At 37.1% G+C, this 19,346-nt stretch overlaps 2 protein-coding genes across 2 annotated transcripts; both read right to left on the reverse strand.

Annotated features, from left to right (window-relative positions):
• Positions 1-544: 544 nt before the first annotated feature.
• Positions 545-13,359, reverse strand: msh4 (mutS homolog 4). The gene is made up of 22 exons (XM_026285501.1): positions 13,277-13,359; positions 12,316-12,589; positions 11,316-11,465; positions 11,070-11,233; positions 10,230-10,340; positions 9,941-10,056; positions 9,486-9,659; positions 9,042-9,171; positions 8,917-8,959; positions 8,112-8,179; positions 7,728-7,802; positions 7,321-7,385; positions 6,870-7,039; positions 4,852-4,988; positions 4,565-4,668; positions 4,351-4,475; positions 2,496-2,696; positions 2,140-2,258; positions 1,602-1,730; positions 1,301-1,472; positions 1,131-1,219; positions 545-1,009 (listed from the first exon to the last, which is right to left on the reverse strand). The coding sequence occupies exons 2-22, from the start codon at positions 12,569-12,571 to the stop codon at positions 821-823; spliced, it is 2,787 nt and encodes a 928-aa protein (XP_026141286.1). The 5' UTR covers positions 12,572-12,589; positions 13,277-13,359; the 3' UTR covers positions 545-820.
• A 542-nt stretch (positions 13,360-13,901) lies between these two features.
• On the reverse strand, positions 13,902-17,736 carry LOC113117094 (pancreatic alpha-amylase-like). The gene is made up of 10 exons (XM_026285502.1): positions 17,486-17,736; positions 17,143-17,289; positions 16,830-17,027; positions 16,522-16,752; positions 16,315-16,448; positions 16,017-16,139; positions 15,843-15,942; positions 14,434-14,555; positions 14,221-14,346; positions 13,902-14,133 (listed from the first exon to the last, which is right to left on the reverse strand). Exons 1-10 carry the CDS (start codon positions 17,651-17,653, stop codon positions 13,944-13,946), a joined length of 1,539 nt encoding a protein of 512 aa, XP_026141287.1. The 5' UTR covers positions 17,654-17,736; the 3' UTR covers positions 13,902-13,943.
• Positions 17,737-19,346: the final 1,610 nt, after the last annotated feature.

Raw genomic sequence — 19,346 nt, forward strand, 5'->3', positions numbered from 1 at the left:
ACTTAGTAGTAAAAGTTGGGATGTGTTCTTGACTTCAGACCTTGAGTTTGTATGTCTCAGCTTGTCTGCGAGTCTTCCAGATAGACTGCGTTAGACATGAAGGATTATTGATGACCGTTCTGCAGGCTACATTTACTGCATCAAGCAGCAGTCTGTGTAAGAAAGTCATAGAATCATTGACTCAAAAAACCTTGATCCATGAATGAAACAAATTGAGTCAGTGTCAGTTCTAAACAAATTATCTGTGTGATCGATTCACCGCTTCTCTCATAACTTGTGTTGTTCTTAAATTAATCCGTGTTCTTAACCAGTTGGTTGGGTGAAATGATTCAATGAAATATTGTTGTTCCTAATATCAGCACGTCTGTGATTACCTGCAGCCAAATCATTAATCTGGCAATATTTGGAACATCAGCACTCTTTCTTATTTGTATGCGGTTTCTTATACAATCCACAAATAAAAAACAACTCAAACTCTTGTAGACTAATACATGTGCAGCAGCCGGCTGATTGTGAGACACTGGTGCAATGAATGAACCACAGTGAAACTTACCATCCCATATGTTTATTTAAATAACAGTTTATTACACCTCAAAAGTGGAAGACATGCACCTCATATGGTTTTGGTCTCACTTGAGACTAAACAAACAATAAATGATGATCTGTGAAAATAAGTTACTTTTATAAATAAATAAGTAAACACTTAGATTTGTGTATGGTCTTGTGTATCTCCCTAGCTTTGTTCAACAAGTCTATTTTGTCAGTTTTTCTCAAACAGGTAAAATCCATCCCTTAAATTCCAGCCCCACCGTCCCGTTCCTTATTCCTCATTCTCTACCGACTCTGTAGCATTTTGAAGTTCAGCCTCATACTGTCTCTTCAACCCCTTCAGGTATTGGCGAAGGCTCTCTGGATCCAGCCGTGAGTTACGGGCCGTCTGCAGCAGTCTGGTGGCTAGACGATAGACTGCCCTCTGTCTGACCGTGTCAGGATCACTGTAATGCTTGGCCTTTGGACAACACAATGAAAACACAGGGTCAAAAACTTTGTAGGCTGTCTGTATCTGATTTTTCTCCTGTACCTCTACAATATATTATTCACTAGTCATTAACATCCAAGAAGAAACATACCCACAACTTTTGGTTGATTTTAGCTGCGACAGTTTTAGCTTCCTCAGTAATGTCTGATGGGAAATTGGTCATCTCCGCTGCTCTTATACCTAACCAAACAGCTTCACTTGTTATACACATTAAACAAAAGCACTGTAGTTTAGAAAAACTTGAACTCATCTTAACCCCACCATAGTTGCGCTCGTCTGATTGGCCTCGACTGAGCTGGTATGTGTAGACGACCCTGTCCCTGCCATCTTCAGTGCGGACGTGCTGAACCTGCATGTGCTGGTTCTCCACATTGGGGTAAAGGGTTTGCAGCTGGCAGAGCTCGAGGAAGTGTGTGGCAAAGAGTGTGAAGGCCTACAGCACAGAGTTTGGTTAGCTTCTTATAAAAATACTGCTAGTATAGAAATTAGAATGACATATCAATTATGTTTGTTTTTCATATCTTTCGTTATTGTATCACACATATACTCGTAAATACAGCACCTTAAGATTGATGAGGAATTCACAGACACTGTGGCAGATGCCAATGCCTTCCTCGGGACTGGTGCCTCGCCCCAGCTCATCAATAATGATGAGTGACTTGGCGCTTGCATTGTGGATGATGTAAGAAACCTAGGAGCACAGTTGAGCATTTCAATGAGAAAAGACTATTTTTTGATCAAGTACTTGATCTATCTGTATATATCTCTATATGAGCGCTGTCTGAAAAGTATCCAACTATGTCATATGAAAAATAAAGACATTTATCGAAGAATACAAGATACAAGAAACACTGTACTCAGTCCCATTCAAAGGTGATTTTAGTTTTGGGAAAAGCCAAGAGGGCACATAGGGGGATGAGTCACCTGGGTGATTAGATGTTTCCCCAAAAAATTATGCATGAGATGGGACAGATAGGCAGATACATTGTTGTCATGAAGCCACTTATCACCAATACAAATTTTAAGACATGACACTGCATTTTCAGGTTTCGTTAATCAAATATACAAAAACTTTTTCTCCCACAGGGTCTCAAACGGACCTCTTTCATCTCAACCATAAATGTGGAGGAGTTGGTCTCAAAGTCATCGTCTACTCCTATTCTGGTGAATATCTGATCTGCAATTCGAACAGAGGCATACTCCGCTGGCAGAAAGGACCCTGGGACAAAGAAGACTTTTTAAAATAAGTTTGTCTTGATCCCACAGGACTAGAAGACACAGCTGGTGCTAAACCATGCACCAAGACAAGCATATTAATGCAAGATCCTAGAACCAACCCCAAACATGATTATTACCCACAACCACTTACTGCATATAAGCAGTGTTTGCAAGTGTGGAAATTACTATGTAGTGACCAAACAGTGAAACAAATTTACATATAAGCAACTCTGTGTACCTATCTGAGCCATTATCTGGCAGAGGGCCACTTGTTTAAGGTAGGTGGACTTGCCACTCATGTTGGGGCCTGTTATGATCACAAAATTGCTTCCCTCAGAGATGTAGATGTCGTTAGAGATTTGTTGTTGCCCAGAAATGCGCTCCAGGATTGGGTGCCGACCCTGCTTTATTGCCAACGTATCAGTGAATTCAGGACGCACTGTAGGAAACAAATCATTTTATTTGATTATACTTTTAGATTACTACAGGGAACTTGAGGCATTAAAGGGTTAGTTCACCCAAAAATGAAAATTAGCCCATAAATGACTCACCTTGAAGTCATTCTAGGTGTATATGACTTTCTTCTTTCATACAAATTCAGTTGGAGTTATTTTAAAAATTGTCTTTCTTCTTTCATAAAAAAAAAAATACCCATATTCAAAACATAATAATCACTTTAATCTAGCTTTCGCTAACTGTTGTAAAACAGAAGCAGTTCTGGGGGAATAACGTATGAGCTCAGCGTCGGTGAGTCTGGTGAAAACCAACGTTTGTTAACAGGAGCAAAGGCAGCCAAGGAAAACCAGTCTCCTCTTGGTTTATATCGAAATTCTCAGAAATTCTTCTTTACAAATCCTTGTTTTGTACTAATTAGAGACCATTGTTTTGTTTTGATCTCTCCGCTGTAGTTCTGCGTGCATCACTTCGGAGCGGCACATGCGCAAACCTGACCTCATACGTCATTCCCCCAGAGCTTTGTTTTACAACAGTGAGCGCAAGCTAGATTGAAGTGATTATTAAGTTTTGAATATGGATATTATTCTTACAAAAATGCATTGATTCGCTACAGAAGGCCTTTGTTCGCCCCCCGGAGCCATGTGAGAGACTTTTTTATTGGAAGTGCTTTTTATTAAACTTCAAGGACCGATGCAGCGCAAAACCCACTGAGTGGCATTAAACAGCCTGAAAATAAACTCCAACTGAATTCGTATGAAAGAACTTTAATTTATGGCTTAATTTACATTTTTGAGTGAACTAACCCTTTAAGATTTGTATGGCTTAATATTATGCAAATTATTTATTTTACTGAAATATGTAGTAGAAAACACAAAAAAAATTTATTTAAAAACATGGAACATTTGAAGAATCCACCTCGTCTTATATTTTGCACTGTGGGGATGGCATTATTTTGAAGACATTAAATAGTGAGCAAAAAGCCATCCATTTGGCTTTTTGTTGTCAACAACAAGAAAAGGGATGCAAGTCTTTTCTAGTGATAAGAAAAGGAGAAAAGAAGAAGATGCTTGTGGATGCCTGTTCTCTCCACTTCAGCCCTGATGCCATTGAGGCTTTTAGTAGACCACAGCTACAGAAAGAGCTTACAAACGGCAGAGAAAAGAAATGCTAGATACCATCCTACAATGACACAGCAGGATTTTCCCATCGCAGATTACACTCTATGTCCTTGGGTGTTTATACTCCTTGAGGGGGAAAATTGATGCTATGGCATTTGGTTTAAAGTTACATCCATCTTATCAGTATTTTATTTTCTGAGTTTTGTATTCCAAGTTGGGTTGTGGTAAATATAGCAACAGGTAGCTCACAGAATGCAACCATTTTACATCATCGAAATAATGTTTTTTATTTATTTATTATACATCTTTCATGAGTTTTCTGCTATATTATTCAGTAGAATATATATAATAAAATATTATTATTTACGGTATATTAAGCCATACAAGTCTTAATACCCAGGGTTCCCTTTTAATAATAAAAATAAATCAGTGCTATCAATAGCTAAAAGCAGGAAAAAATTTATTTGCTCACATAAATGTAATAACATATATTATGCTTATCTGGTTCTTAAAGATTACCGTAATCTGAGACCGTGCAAGCGTGAGCCAAAGAAAGCAGCATGTCCAGCATAGACACAGCATCGGACAGTTTGTACAGGCAGTGGATGTGTTCACAGACATCACTCAGTAACCTCGACACCACCCTGCAGTTTACGGAAATACCATCTATGAACAAAATGCTGTATTTTTTTCCTCATCAAGTCAAACTTATTTTGATCTGCTATATACTCACACATAAGACATGTGGAAAATGTCTTTCAAAGCCTCCTCACTGTGGTCATTCATTTTCATGAGGTCTACAGTGGTGAACCCATAGTTGTTCTTATGTCTGGTCACCTATAGTGTTTAGAATCAAACCACTAGCAAACACTTGATACCAACCATTTAATAATAAATAACACTTTAATAATAATAAACATCTGGCTTACATGAACATATATGATGCATTTAATATACGTTACATTATCACACTTATGAAGACGTTCAGTAAAGTTTTAAAAGGTCATTTCTATCACTCACTTTGATGAACTCCTCTGGTAACTTCCCCCCAGGTAAGACCCCACCCTCCAGCTTCATTTGAATAAAGAAGCCACGTGTGTTGCTGAAACTTGTCCGGAGGGGTAGGCTGTACTTCTCTCCAAGCTGAGCCACCAATCCTGATCAGCAATAGCACAACACATCAATAATGCTGACGTTCATGACAAAACATATAAATAGGATGGAATGTGGAAAGATCCGATTATTAACTGATTTAAGTGACTGTGGCATGTCATTGTACATACAGTGTACACATGTTTGAACACATTTACTATGCCTATTTGAGATTCAGAAACTTTTTGTTAAATTATGAAATTTAAATGAACATTATAAATGAATCTCAAAAACAAAATGTAATAATAAAGCTGTTTTAACTCCTGTAATGGTAAGGGATCATTTATTGTGGTGGTGTGGTTAGGGCAAATGAAATGGTGATTCACAATTCACACTCTACTGAAGTTAAAGCTGCAGTTCATAACTTTTTTTTTGTTAAAATCATCCAAAATTAATATTTGAGCAAGTACATAACCAGCCAGTTCAAATAATTTCTTAATATTAAATAAGAGTGGTATGACAATTATAGATTTGAATTTACAGAAATTTAAATCAACTCGCTTATACACACACTATACTCATAGTCAGGCAATGCTGATGTTGTTAACATTAACAATTTGAGAGTAAAGAATAACAATAGGGCTGTCACGATAACAAATTTAGCTGGACAATAAATTGTCCAAGAAATCGTGATAAACAATAATATTGTCGTTCTAAGACCAGTTTCAACTAATATAATGATAATGGAATAATAACGCAGGTACACCTTTTCAAAGATCAATAAACTTTTATTTTATTTTATGGCAGATTCAGAGCAAGAAATACCAACATGTTGACTTCGTGTGGCTTAAAATTAATTAATTTTGTATGTTATATTATGTTTATATGCCAGTTAGGGATGCTTATTTTGACCGTTTGACCTTTAACCAAAAGTAAACATTTTGACATTTGTTCACATATCACGTCTTTTTTTTGTGCTCAAAGTCGTTATTTCAAATGCGGTATGCGTGCTCATAATGGAAGCGACGCGCTCGCAACACGCTCGTTTTTTCCAGGCACATCCGCACCATGCGTGCGGTGTGTGTGAACTCACTGGGGGTGTTGAGACACGCAACACGCCTACAGACATATTTAGCTGAGCAAGCCAAATGAAGCGAGCGAAAAGTAGGCCCATTTTGAGAGAAAGGGCAATGAAGTTACTTGCAAAATATGCTACACGGTATTAAAATAAAGCAGTATTGCAAGTACAATGCAATATCACTTGCAACGCAAACATCCACAAGCAAATGAAAGGCGCTTCCCAAAGCTGGTCACTCTAGCGACTCTAGTGAGACGTTATCTCTTTATTCCCGGGACATATGTGCCATTGGAGAAGGTGTTTTCTACCGCGGGCTGTCCACAGGCTGCGCTCCAGACTAACCCCACATCGTGACAGGTTACATTTTTTTAAATAAAAATTGAAAAAAGAAATTATTGCGGGTTTATTTAATTAATTTAATTAATTGATTTATCAACTATCGCGACAGGCCTAAATAACTATAATAATAATTTGCATGATTAGATGTCATATGAGCTAATTTATATTAAATCACCATTGGTAGTGCTATTTATTGTAATGCTTTTTACCCTCAGTTGTTTAGAACAAACGTGACTTGTTACTTATTTGTTCACATGACAATATCCGGTGAAAATGCTTATTTTTGGTCATATATTCCAAGACGTAGGCTAGAATCTGTGAGTGCAAAGTACAATATCCACACCAGTGTAGTGACTGACTGCCACACGTAACATACTCCTCAAAACATTAGATCAATCTGCGCCGGGGCTGTGGCGCCGCACAACCCACACAAGGAAGATAATTCCTCAAACAGCTGCAATTGCAGGTTTTCAAACAGAGATGGCGACAAAGAGGTAAAACTTACATACTGCAGCTTTAAGGAACTCACCTGCTATGTCATCTACCACTTCTGTGTAGGCTCGCCTCGCAATATCCAAAAATTCACTGACATTGGGTCGCACAGCATAGCACTTCTGCGTGCGCATGGTCAAGCTGCCTTTCATGTAGCTGGTGTCATCATTAATCAGTGATTTGATTTGATCCAGAATGCTGTTGAACCTAAACCAACACAAATGAGAAAAACATAAAAAATGAAATAGTAGTTTCTATTGGGCTGCATGCTAGAACTCTACTCTAATTAAACCTTCAAATGCATATTTAAAATGCTGATTGATCTCGACACACATGTGGGGCTAACAGAACCTCCTCTATGCTATTGCTTTATAAACAACACATTATCTACTCTTATGAAAGGACAGGCTCATATTAAATGTAAAAAAAAAAATGGCCAGTTCAAGATATCAGCACATATGCAAATATAGTTCACTAAAATGTATTACCTGCTGTCATCAAGTGAGGTGTAATATGCTTCCAACAAGGCTGTTTTGGAATGTGACAGCATCGCCTAATCAGGGAAAATATACTTAAACGTGGCATAATTACATATGCAACTGAGCATTTTAATAGGCCTTCTCAACCAAATCAGAAAAAATACACTCAGTATACAATCATGCCATTTACAGATTTACATAATTACAGGTGTTGACTTTACACTGAGTTGAGAGGACTACTGCTCTTATTGATATCTGAAAGCATTAAAATATAGGTCAAAATATGGGTACTGCAATTCTTTGGAAATCTGCTGAGCTTTCCACAGACATGTTCAGTACAGGCCTGAATGACTTTGTGTCTTACAGTACTATTAGAAAGTTTTTTTTTTTTTTTTTAAAGCATAGGCACAAGTTACCTTCAATGATGGGACGAGTTCCAGAGTATGCTTCAGCTGAATTACTTGCATTATTTTTGCTTCAGCCACTGGTATCTACAAGATAAAACCATAAAAAAAAAGATAAACTCTGCTAATTACAGTAACTGCTAAACTGAATCTAACAATGGTGGCTACGTCATTTAAAAGATGGAAATCTTGAATTTACAAGACAAAAAGCTCTCTTGCTGAAGGATTTTGCCTAGTATTAAACTAGACCTCCTAAAAAAAGTAATGGCATGCTAATTGAATTTAAGTGAAAATGTTGTAAAATGAATTACCCACCAAATCGTTCTGAATAAGAAAGCAACATTATTTGGGTCAATACTTAAATATGTACTTGGTAAATATGCTTGTTATGCATACCGTCTCTTGCTTTGGGACCTGAATAAGAGCAGACAGCAGATCATCTATATCCAGGAAGTGTGCAATGGCTGTGAATTAAAGCACAACATCACTAAAGTCCTGCCATGGTGTGGTACCAGCCAAACATTTAGGCATCTGATAAATATTAATATATTATAATTATGTGTGCAGTTCCATGTTGTTTTTATCCAGGAGATTCAGAGCTTTTGAAATCACCAACAAATTACTCAATAACAAGTAAGGCCTGTTTCATACATAAACAGCAATAAGCTGTGCATATTTTTTTAGCATCCATATGGACAAATTACAGTATTCGCTGTAACGTTTGATAACCTGTTTTTTGTGAGTTTTGTTATTTGTTATGGTTTTCAACTAACAAATAATAATAAACAAATAAAAATTTGACAGAATGCAACTCTTTAGGGTTTGGGTTCTGATATGTGTAATTAAACTAATAACTGCAAGTAGATGTGGCATTCCTCCTCATGTAAATTATATTTCACTAAATTTAAATTAATATCTCCTGGTAACAATGGCTTTTACAAATGCAAACTCTCAATACAATAACCTAGAAAAAAGTTTTTACTACACTATATAGAGAAACCGTTATCCAGTAATACAGTCAGTGTGAAATCACAACTTTAGTTAACTACTTATGCATGTGGTGCAGTACAGACCTAAAAAAAAACAACAACACATATAATCACAAACAAAAAGAGCCTCAAACAATAGGGTGAAACAGGGAGAAAAACAACCTGGAACAATATTCCCTAAAACTGATATATATGAAATGTAGTGTGATTACCATTCTTCAGACCAAAGAAGAGCTCCTCATTTTGCAGCAGCTCCTGTAATTGGATCAAAGAGAAGATTATTTGATTAATGACAAAACATCAGAATGAAAAAAGCAGACAGATAACAGGTAATCCCCTGTATGGTGTCCAGGCGTGAGTTGATAGTGACCACATCCAGCAGGGGCTCAAGAATATTAGAGCGTAACCGTCGCTCCCCACCAGCAGTCTTAGTGTAGTTCAAGACCCCAAACAGAGTGTTTTTACTTCTGCATACAACAGCATATGGTTACTGACATTCAAATTATGAGTATAGTCAATGTAGTTCATAATTACAACATACTGTATGACAAAGGCACAGCTTTCTATGCACATCTAACCACTAACTCTCAATAGAAATCTGTGTGCTTTTGAAGTTTCCATGGTAAGTACTTAAATATGATAGTGTGTGAAACTTGGGATAGGACATTTGTAGGATGTGGATGACATGTGTTCGAAATCTTTGTGGAGCTTTCAGTTCAAATTCTGTAACATAAATATGTGCAGGTCAACATAAAACTGCAGAAGAGTAATGTCCTCTAACCTGTGATCTCTGTGGTTCACTACTAGCTCCAGGTTGCTTGCTGATATTGCATCAATCATGGCTGTCTGCTCACTGCCGGTGAAGATCACTTTCAGTGACTTGGGAGCATATATTGAGTTCTGAACAAACTCAAAGTATTTTAGTAGTGCAGATGCAGAAGCCAGGCAGTAGTATCTACAGACAAAGAGGTTTCATTTGATACAGTTTAATCAAATCTATCATACATGTATTACACAGACTAATTACACATTATTGCATTCATAAAAACACATTCATATCAGTCATCTGAAACAGGCAAATAATTCACACTGACACATTGAAAGGTCACCCCTGAGGATCATGTTTATTTTGAGAATTTTTATGTAGGAGGAGTTCATATACTACTACTAATTTGACTTGTACATCCAGAATAAAAACAAACACCTGAAAAAGAGCCTTGGGAATCCACTACTCACTTGGTTTGCACCTCCATCAGGACAGTGCAGAACTCAGGGACACAGAGCTGCTGTATGTACTCCAGGCCCTTCTTCTCATTGAAGTACTTCCTCAGAACTGCAGTGAATGTGACTGACTGCACACACACACACAGCAAAAGCAAATATACAGCACTCAGTGGAAAGAAACCGCGGTAATTCTGAGGTAAATCAGATGAAGGTGTGTGCACAATCTCTAACAACAGTTTTCATTTTAAGTCACCCAGCCCTGATTTATAGCCAGGATAGATGCAGTAAACTTGTACGGTACTGGGAAAGTCTCTGTGATGAGGGTGTAGAGTTTGGTTCCTTGTCCTCTCACACTAGCAGTGTCTGGCATCAGAATCTCCAGAGGCATCAGGTTATGAAGCTTGGTAATAACCTGTAATAAAATTAAGCATCATTTTGAATGTGTTAGTTTTACAAAGAGTGTCGTCCTCTACTGCATGATACTGTCTCTGGGTAAAAACATATTTTCTTCACTTTGAGAGCAAATTCAATAGCAATACAATTATTAAAAATTAAGCAATGACTTTACATAAAGACCAATAAAAATCTATGTTCTTGGTTATACAGTCATTTTAAAATCTTTTTTTCTGGCATGGTGCACTGTGTGAAAGAGCAAAGCATTTTAATAAACTTTATTTTAAAACAGTCCAAACATAATATTTGTATGTTATGGGGGATCGGTGGCAGGTCACATCACGTATTAACTGGCATATTTATGACATCTGCCGCTCATGAGTTTTTTTTTCTTAAAAGTCATTAGGTTTGTCAGTATGTACCTTTTATAAGAAAAAGAAGCAGCTAAATGGGTCTAAAAGTTGCTTAATATAGTGCCACTGTCACACTCTTGTGTGTGAGGAGCAGGAGCTGATGGCAGGGGGGCAGTGGGTAATTGTGACGGTCGATATGTCGATAAATCAACATATGGGAAACACTGTAACTGTTTAATATAGTAAAAAATGTATAAGCACAGTTTTGTTGTTTTAAACTCAATTAAACATTACTGTCAACATTTTTAACAGGTTTCATCTTCATCTCCTACATCATCTACCACACCCTTGATCCTACAAAAGACAAGCGGTTTGAAGAATTGATGGATTTTTACCTTGGCATAAGTTCCAGTGTCTGCAAACTGTGAAAGAACCAGCTCTGGGCATCTCACATTGATACTGGCCATGCCAATCTCCCCCCGAGCTAAACCACGTCCCTCCACCACAGCCACAATCACAGAGGCCGCATGAGACGCAGACGCAGATGAAGACGTTGTCACTATGTTAAAAGAGTTGTACAAGGAGTTATCAGATTTAAGATTTAATCAGGACTACAGAAAGAGGGTGAGTTAGCTGTATACTGTTGAGGTCTCTCTGAGGGGTTCGTCCATGCAGTGAGAGTGCAGGCGTCGCTCTCAGATGTGGAGTGCTGGAGCTCCAGGAGTGGACAGATGAACCCACAGAAGAGCTGATCCTGTCTGCTCTTCCACTGACGTTTATCAGGCGCTGAGCTAAGGACAAAGCACAGGACTAGTCCATTGATATGGGTTTTTCACCCATATATCTTGTGTTTCCTACTGGATTTTGTGAGGAAATGTCTTCCAAAAGAAAATACTGTACATTTGAACAAAAATTGTAAAAAGTTAAATTAATTAATCTGGTTTTGAAAGCAAAATTAAGACATTATTTTTCAGTCAATACAAATAAGTTTTATTCTGTTCAGTTTGGTTACTGAAAAGGGGTTGGACCTTTTTTGGAAACCAAATAGAAAAATAATAAAAATGATTTGCAAAGTCCCTGGACTCAAACATCTTTTTAAAAAGTTCAATTATTTCAGTAATTCAACTCAAATTGTTAAATTGTGTATTAAATAAATTCAATGCACACAGACTGAACTAGTTTAAGTCTGGTTCTTTTAATTGTGAAGATTTAGGCTCACATTTAACAAAAACCCACCAATTCACTCTAAACAAATTAGAATACTTATTGAGACCAATAAAAAAATAAAAGATAAACATTTTTAGTGAATTGTTGGCTTTTATGGCCTAAAATGCACTAGTGGCCTCAGACTTAAAACCCCTGGTCCCAACTGTTTTGCATAAATATTTCTGATATAATACAATTTAATGTTAACAAAAGTGATGTTCACAAATTGCTTAAATTAATTTGTTTGCTGAATAATACTCACTTCTAATTAGAAAAATTAAACAAACAGGAAAATGTTAATTATCTGTTGATAAAGCTGCTGTTAGAAAACTTTTGTTAAAGAACCAAATCAGGTTTAGTTATCATGCTTCATTTCTTTTGATCTAGATTTTACCCATTTATTTCATGTGTTATAGTTTTCAGTTTCTCTGTCACCTCCGGTCGGTGTGGTGTCTGTGAACACAGCTGTCAGAGCAGCAGTATCAGTCGCGCTGCTTGATCCTGGACACACACTGTTCCTGACATCATCTGATCTGTGTGAAGTCAGCAGGCCAGAAGACGACGGAGGATCCTGTGGTCTACGGGTTACATGGCTGTAGCTGATCAGGTTGTGTGGGGTTAAAGTGCTGCTGCTCGGCCCGGTCTCAGAGCTCGAACCCGGGGTCACCTCTTCAGTGCTGCTACAAAACATCGGTCTGCTTTCACAGAGCTTCAAAAAACAACAAGAGAAACCCTTCAATAAGTACTGTCAAAATAAACCAAATGTGCTAAAGGAATAGTAAATTACTACTGCTTAATATTTCTCCAAATAATAAATTCCTAAGCATAAACTTATAACAACAACAAAAAAAGGTGCAAGACATTATACAGTATACAGTATATATAACTTACAGTATAACACACGTTTTTCACAACATACACATTTTTCACTGAGGTACATAATTTAGGCATTTAACTTCTATCTTACAGGTTAATCTAAAATATCTTAAAATCCCGAAATATCATTATCATACTCCTAAAATAGTAATGTAGTCGAGTTAGAGCTGAAATTATTAGTTTCCAGTCAATAGTGGCTTTTGTGCCATCTAGTGATGTAGATAAGTTACTGTAGCACATAAACATTAGGACAGCAAATTCGACTCCTTTACGTCAAAATATACTTTGTTTACTTTATATTTGAAGGGTAAGAACATGTATATTTATTTATAGTATTTTTAGGAGCACGTTAAGTCAAAGCCTTAAAGCTGTTTTTTTTTTTTACCTGGTCATCATTTACCTCGAATAAACTCCTCATTTTTGAACACTTCTGTATGTTCACTAGTACATTTGATTATTTAACCATTTTTAAAACATTTAAATGTTTTATATACACTGGTAAAAAAGAACATTTACTCACCACAGAAACAATCAAAATCTTGACACAAAATAAACAGTCGACTCTGGCGTTTGATTTTCGCGCCAATATCAGCTTCACTTTTATCCTCGCGTGGTAAAACTGGTAACGTAACTACATATTATGATCGTTGTTCTTTCTTTCCATTTTTTTTTTTTTTTTACAAAATATTTAAACATGATCAATAAACAATTAAAAAAATATATTGTTAAAGATGTTATGAAGTTATACGATTTATTTACAATAGGAGTAAAATGTCGCTCTAAAATAGTATTTTAAAATATAGTAGGCTATGCTACTCAATACAGTTTAAGGTAATACAAAAAAAAAAAAAAATACATTTCATTGTTGTTATTTCACATGTTGTGTCCTCCAAAAAGGCAGAGTTCACACGATCCTGTCCCTGATTACATTAAATTAATGCATTTAGCAGACGATTTTATCCAAAGTGACTTACAGTGCATTCAGGCTATAATTTTTACCTATCAAGATTAGGTTAGATACATGTCAAGAAGGAAGACCAATTATTAACAGTACACTGGCTTGTCTGGAATGCAATTGAGACACTGTGGTTTATTCTTTTCCTATGATTTATTATTTGATTGTAAGAAGAAGCTCAATCACACTATTAATTTATCCTGCTTTATTATAAATTATATCCAGACTGAATCTACAGTTTGGAGTCAGCGTGGATGGCAATAAATGGATCCTTGTCGGTGTTGCTGATGCTGAAGGTGGCGCGTCCATCAGATCCCACAGACACCAGTTTTCCTGTGCAACTGCCCCCACTCTTATCTCCAGAGATCACGTCACAATATGTACCCATGGGCAGACCAGTGTTCAGCATCACATTCAGAGCCCTGGGACATTCATTAAATACAGTTATGAAGTGGTTATCAGCCAATTTGGATAATAACATTCATTATTCAGTGTTGCAAGTTTCTCACCAATCATCATTGTTGATGACAATGAATCCTTTGCTGCCACGGCTGAAGGCGATCTGATTATTACTGTTGTCCCACCAGTTGGAGAGGGGCTGGCCATTGACCACATTACGGAAAATCACCATATTTCTGTGGTGGGGAATAAAGCGAGTGAACAGCTGGGATTTGAATGACTTTAGGAAGATGTGACCCACACACAGTCACACAGACACCCACCTGATCTGGTGCCATCTGTGCTCACATACCCAGTTGTTCCCACAGGTAGAGTCTGGGTTGATGGGGACTGGTTTAGTGGATCCACTGGCATTGCTTGGAGGGCCCACCCAGTCATTCTGATCCTGGGTTTCATTTCACCAATTCATTATTTGTTCAGGTTTTCTGAACATTTAGCACACTCATGGCACATCTTAAGAGCTTTTCTTTAGTCCCATTGTGCATTATTGTAGAAAAATCATTTTACAGAACATTAAAAGGAGCAATAGATTTAGTCAGAAAAGAAATCAGAAATAGGGTTTTAAAAATTTTTTATATAAATGTGGCAACAGTGAGTAAAAGGCACACAGTAATAATTAACTGACTTATGGTTAATGCTTGTTCAAAATAATAATAAAAAAAACTGTTGACTTCAATAGATTAAACTTATTTAATAAATCTACTGTCATTAAAATTTTCATAAAAAAAAAAAAACAACAACATTAATAAGAGTAAAGAATCTGAATGCTTCCTACAGTGCTTGGAGATCCCATAATAATTTAATATGGATTACATTAACAAATTATGTCTTTAGATCATATTTTCAAGTCTTCATTATAAATGTGGTGATTCTCTCCAAGTGTCATGCCAGGTGAAATGAGGAGCATACAAAAGGAGATTAATTCAAACAGCATTTAACGATCCACATGAGGGTAAAACCACAAAAGGTAGACAAGAGTCACATGAAGCACATCACATACATCAACACCAGACGAGAGACTACTGAACTGCCGCTAGAACTAAAATAGGGGTGCTAATGAAGGACAGACAGGTCAGGAGGATCAACCTAATGAGCACACGGGGAACTGGCTAACAATCCAAAACTGGGTCACACAGAGCTAATAGGGAATGATAACAAAACAGCCATGGGTGGGAGATGCCCAACTTTAATTCTATCGACCATTTGAACTCATTTGGAGGGCCCATCCAGTCATGGAAGTCTGCCATTTAGGATCACGTCAATTGTGCCTTTAGCTCCAAAAACAGGGGTGCATTTTACCCAAAGTAGCATACTTTTACACATTCTTCCTCCAAAACAAACAAAGACTATCTTGAACAAAACTGAATATTAACAAGAAAGTTGGCCCAAAATATATTTGGGAATTAACTTAATGTTTCTATAACATTAACAAACAGATTCACGTTTCACATCAAGGATCAGCCAAATTTCCACCTACAACTATTGAAGTGAAAGCATGGATGTATAGGACAGTGCTGCAGTGTGGTTCTGTGCCATCTAGTCGTTTAGGTTAAAATAAAATCAAAATCAAATGCAACTTTCACCCCACTGTGCCTTTAAGCCATCTATTCAATTGAATATGAAGTTTTAACCAGACTTTTAAATGTAATTGCTAATTTATGTGAAAGTTTACCTTTCCATTCACAAAATGACGATCCCAGCGGTAGCTAGACATGACTATGGTCACACCGTATGGATGAGCCAACATAAGTCCTGTAGCGATCTTATAAAACCTGCAAAATTCACAATGTAAAACATACTGCTCACATTAGGAATAGTCGTAGTTCTTCAGCAAAATATATTTTACCTAGAGTCCCAGAATGTCAGAACAGAAGCTCCACCAGCGCCGTGTCCTCTCTGATTATCATGATTGTCCACAAACACCACAGCTCTATCAGAAGGCATGAAACCCCAGCCCTCTCCCCAGTTCCTGAGACAAAAAAATGGTTTACAACTCTTTCAATAGGTCTTACAAGCCAAAACATTGCAGAGCATGATTTTAAGTACAAATGCAGATTAAAACAAACACATGTACAATAACATATGGCTACTCAATGCTACATTTGACCTATCAGAATCAAGATAGTGGTGTCAATAGAAGTTACTTGAGATAGCTTAGCTTTTCTTTGTCCCATTTACGAATGACAGTGCCCAGTTTCGCACTGTGCTTGAACTCTGTCACTCTTCCAAGTTCAAAATATTCACTGACTTTAATGGGCTCCCCACCCAAGTCGATCACCTGAAAAAGGCATCAGTGTTAATGTTTTTAACAACCATTTTAAAGTAACTCCGGCCTGATGCGATGCTGATACCTCTTGATAAATGAAGGGCTTGGTGCCAGGAGAAAACCAAGTGGTATTGAGGGTCTTGAGTCTGCTGTAGATGTTAGAAAGATCACCGGGCCACATGTGCTTACAAGCATCGACCCTGAATCCAGCCACACCCAGGTCAATCAGTTTGTTCAGATATTCAGCGACTTTTCCTCGAACATAGTCCTTCTCAAGGGCCAAATCCAGGAGACTCACCAAGCGACAGTTCCTGACCTGTCAACACCAAATCACAGAATCACAGATCACATCGTTTACACAGAGGAGTTAAAAACGCTGCTGCGAACAAGAACCTGGAAAACATCATTGTAGTTTTCAATCTCTTCTTTGGCGGTTTTGCATTTGGCATCATTGAAGTCCCACGATGAGTAGGGAACAGAGGGGAAGTCCTCCTTGTTGGCATTGAAGTATGATCCACAGCTGGAGTGAGTGCCCTCTCCACCAGAGGCTGCACACATGTGATTAATCACTGCATCCGCATATATGTTCACCTACATGACGGCACAGTAACACAAACGGAAATGCTGCATTGTTATCAATAGCATTAAAGCATCGTCTTTTGACTGTTTTTGAGGTGTGATACTATGAGCCTTAGTTTTGTATTACCCCAACATTGTTACAGCGTGTGATCATGTCCTTCAGCTCTTCCTCTGTTCCTGATCTGGAGCACAAGTTGTAGCCAATCGGCTGATACCTCTGCCACCAAGGATGCCAAGGATTGGTCACTACAATGTTCTCACCGGGGGGAGAGATCTGTAAAATTAAACACCACAACAAACTGTTATTTTATAGGTTTTTACATTTTTATAATCTTTTATAATTCAAAGCCTTCTGTATACATATCTAATCTGAAAGCTCAGGAAGGTTCCAAACATCACATTTAACATTAGGCTACTTAAAAATAGCGCAGGCGAATTTGTGCTGGATTCGAGAAGCATTGTAAACATACCTGAACTCCTCCGTAGCCGTTTGGTGCCAGGTATCGCTCACATTCTTCAGCTATATCTGCCCACCGCCACTCAAACAGATGAACTATGGAGGTCCTGTTATGTTTAGTGTTTGGGTTGTACTGGGCAAAACACAGCCCAACAAGTGCAGCCACAATCAGGAGCTTCATTGTGCCTTTGCCTAGAGAGTGATTTCAGTGTCACAAACACAATGCATGACTTGTGTTGTTCTTCCCATGACCTAGTTTCTCACATATTTCTGATTATGTTCATTAGTTCCAGGTGTCTTGTTAATTCCTTGCTTAGTCCCATCATTTAAGCACTGTGTGTTTCCATATTCAGAGTTCTCTAGATGAGAAAATTAACATGGAAACAACGTATTAAGAAAATAAGGGGGAAAGAAACTCCAAGAAAATTAGCAACCTTTTGAGATGTTTAGTAGGAAAATACCTGGGTGCAACTAACAATGTTAAACATATATCAGGCTATCATGAGAGCCTAATTTGATAATGGATGTGTAGATTATATGTCTGCTGCAGACAGTCACCATAAGAAGCTGGATGTGGAACAGGCACAAGCATTAAGAGCGTGTACTGGAGTTTTTAAAACATGCCCAATAGCGGCAATACAAGTAGAAACAGGAGAGATGCCTTTATGCATAAGGAGATTTAAAATTATGTTAACCAATTGGATTCATTTAGAAATACATAGTAGTTTTCATCATACAAAAACATTTTACAGGAGTATTGGGAACACAGTAAACATACAGGTGCATCTCAATAAATTAGAATGTCGAGGAAAAGTTCATTTATTTCAGTAATTAAACTTAAATTGTGAAACTTGTGTATTAAATAAATTCAGTGCACACAGACTGAAGTAGTTCAAGTCTTTGGTTATTTTAATTGTGATGAATTTGGCTCACATTTAACAATGTGAGGCCTTCAGCTCATCTGCATTTTTTGGTCTCTTGTTTCTCATCTTCCTCTTGACAATACTCCATAGATTCTCTCTGGGGTTCAGATCTGGTGAGTTTTCTGGCCAGCAACTCTGATGTTTTCTGTGGTTCAGGAGTGGCTTAACAAGAGAAATACGACAACTGTAGCCGAATTCCACACACACACACTATATATATATATATATATATCAGTTGCCCAAATGTTTGTGTAATAAATTTTATGTTGAATCAAATAAAATATTTCTTAAGGTACAATTTGTAATGATACTTTCCCATTTAACACAAAAGTATCTGTTTAAAAATCTTTTGTGGGTATTTTCAGTCAAACTGATGTTGCAATTAATTGCGATTAATTGGATTAATTAATCGAAACATCATTTAATTAACTAGATTAAAAATTTTAATCGACTAATATATGTAATATATGCATGCATAGATGTAGATATTGATATATAATTAAAGAAACGCGATATCATTTTAGTGTATTAAAAGCAACGATAAATGCATTCATCATGATAGTTTTTCTTCAATAGTGAAATCGTATTTTCTTTAATAAGCACATTTCAGTGATCGTATGGTAATGCAGTTGCCTTTTTCGCATTTTCATGTTGACGTCATTGCAAAAACAAGGTCCATATTTACAGACAAGTTAATCTGCCACTTACAAATAATTTTACATTCTGCAAAATATATTTCAAAAGTCAGCTAAATTCTTTCATAATTTACGTGGTAACGTTACTCCAATCTATTTAAGAATAAATGTCAATGCTCTGGTTCAATACCAACAAACAGAAATACAACTACGACAATTTTTTCTTGTTTTGTATGGAGATACACAGAATTGTTTGGCATCTCACGTGTAACAGGTTCGCGCGGAATCTTCCCCAAGCAGTCGGTGTTCAGCACGG

Source organism: Carassius auratus, chromosome 17 (assembly GCF_003368295.1).
Source record: "Carassius auratus strain Wakin chromosome 17, ASM336829v1, whole genome shotgun sequence".
In the NCBI taxonomy this organism is placed as follows: Eukaryota; Metazoa; Chordata; class Actinopteri; order Cypriniformes; family Cyprinidae; genus Carassius; species Carassius auratus.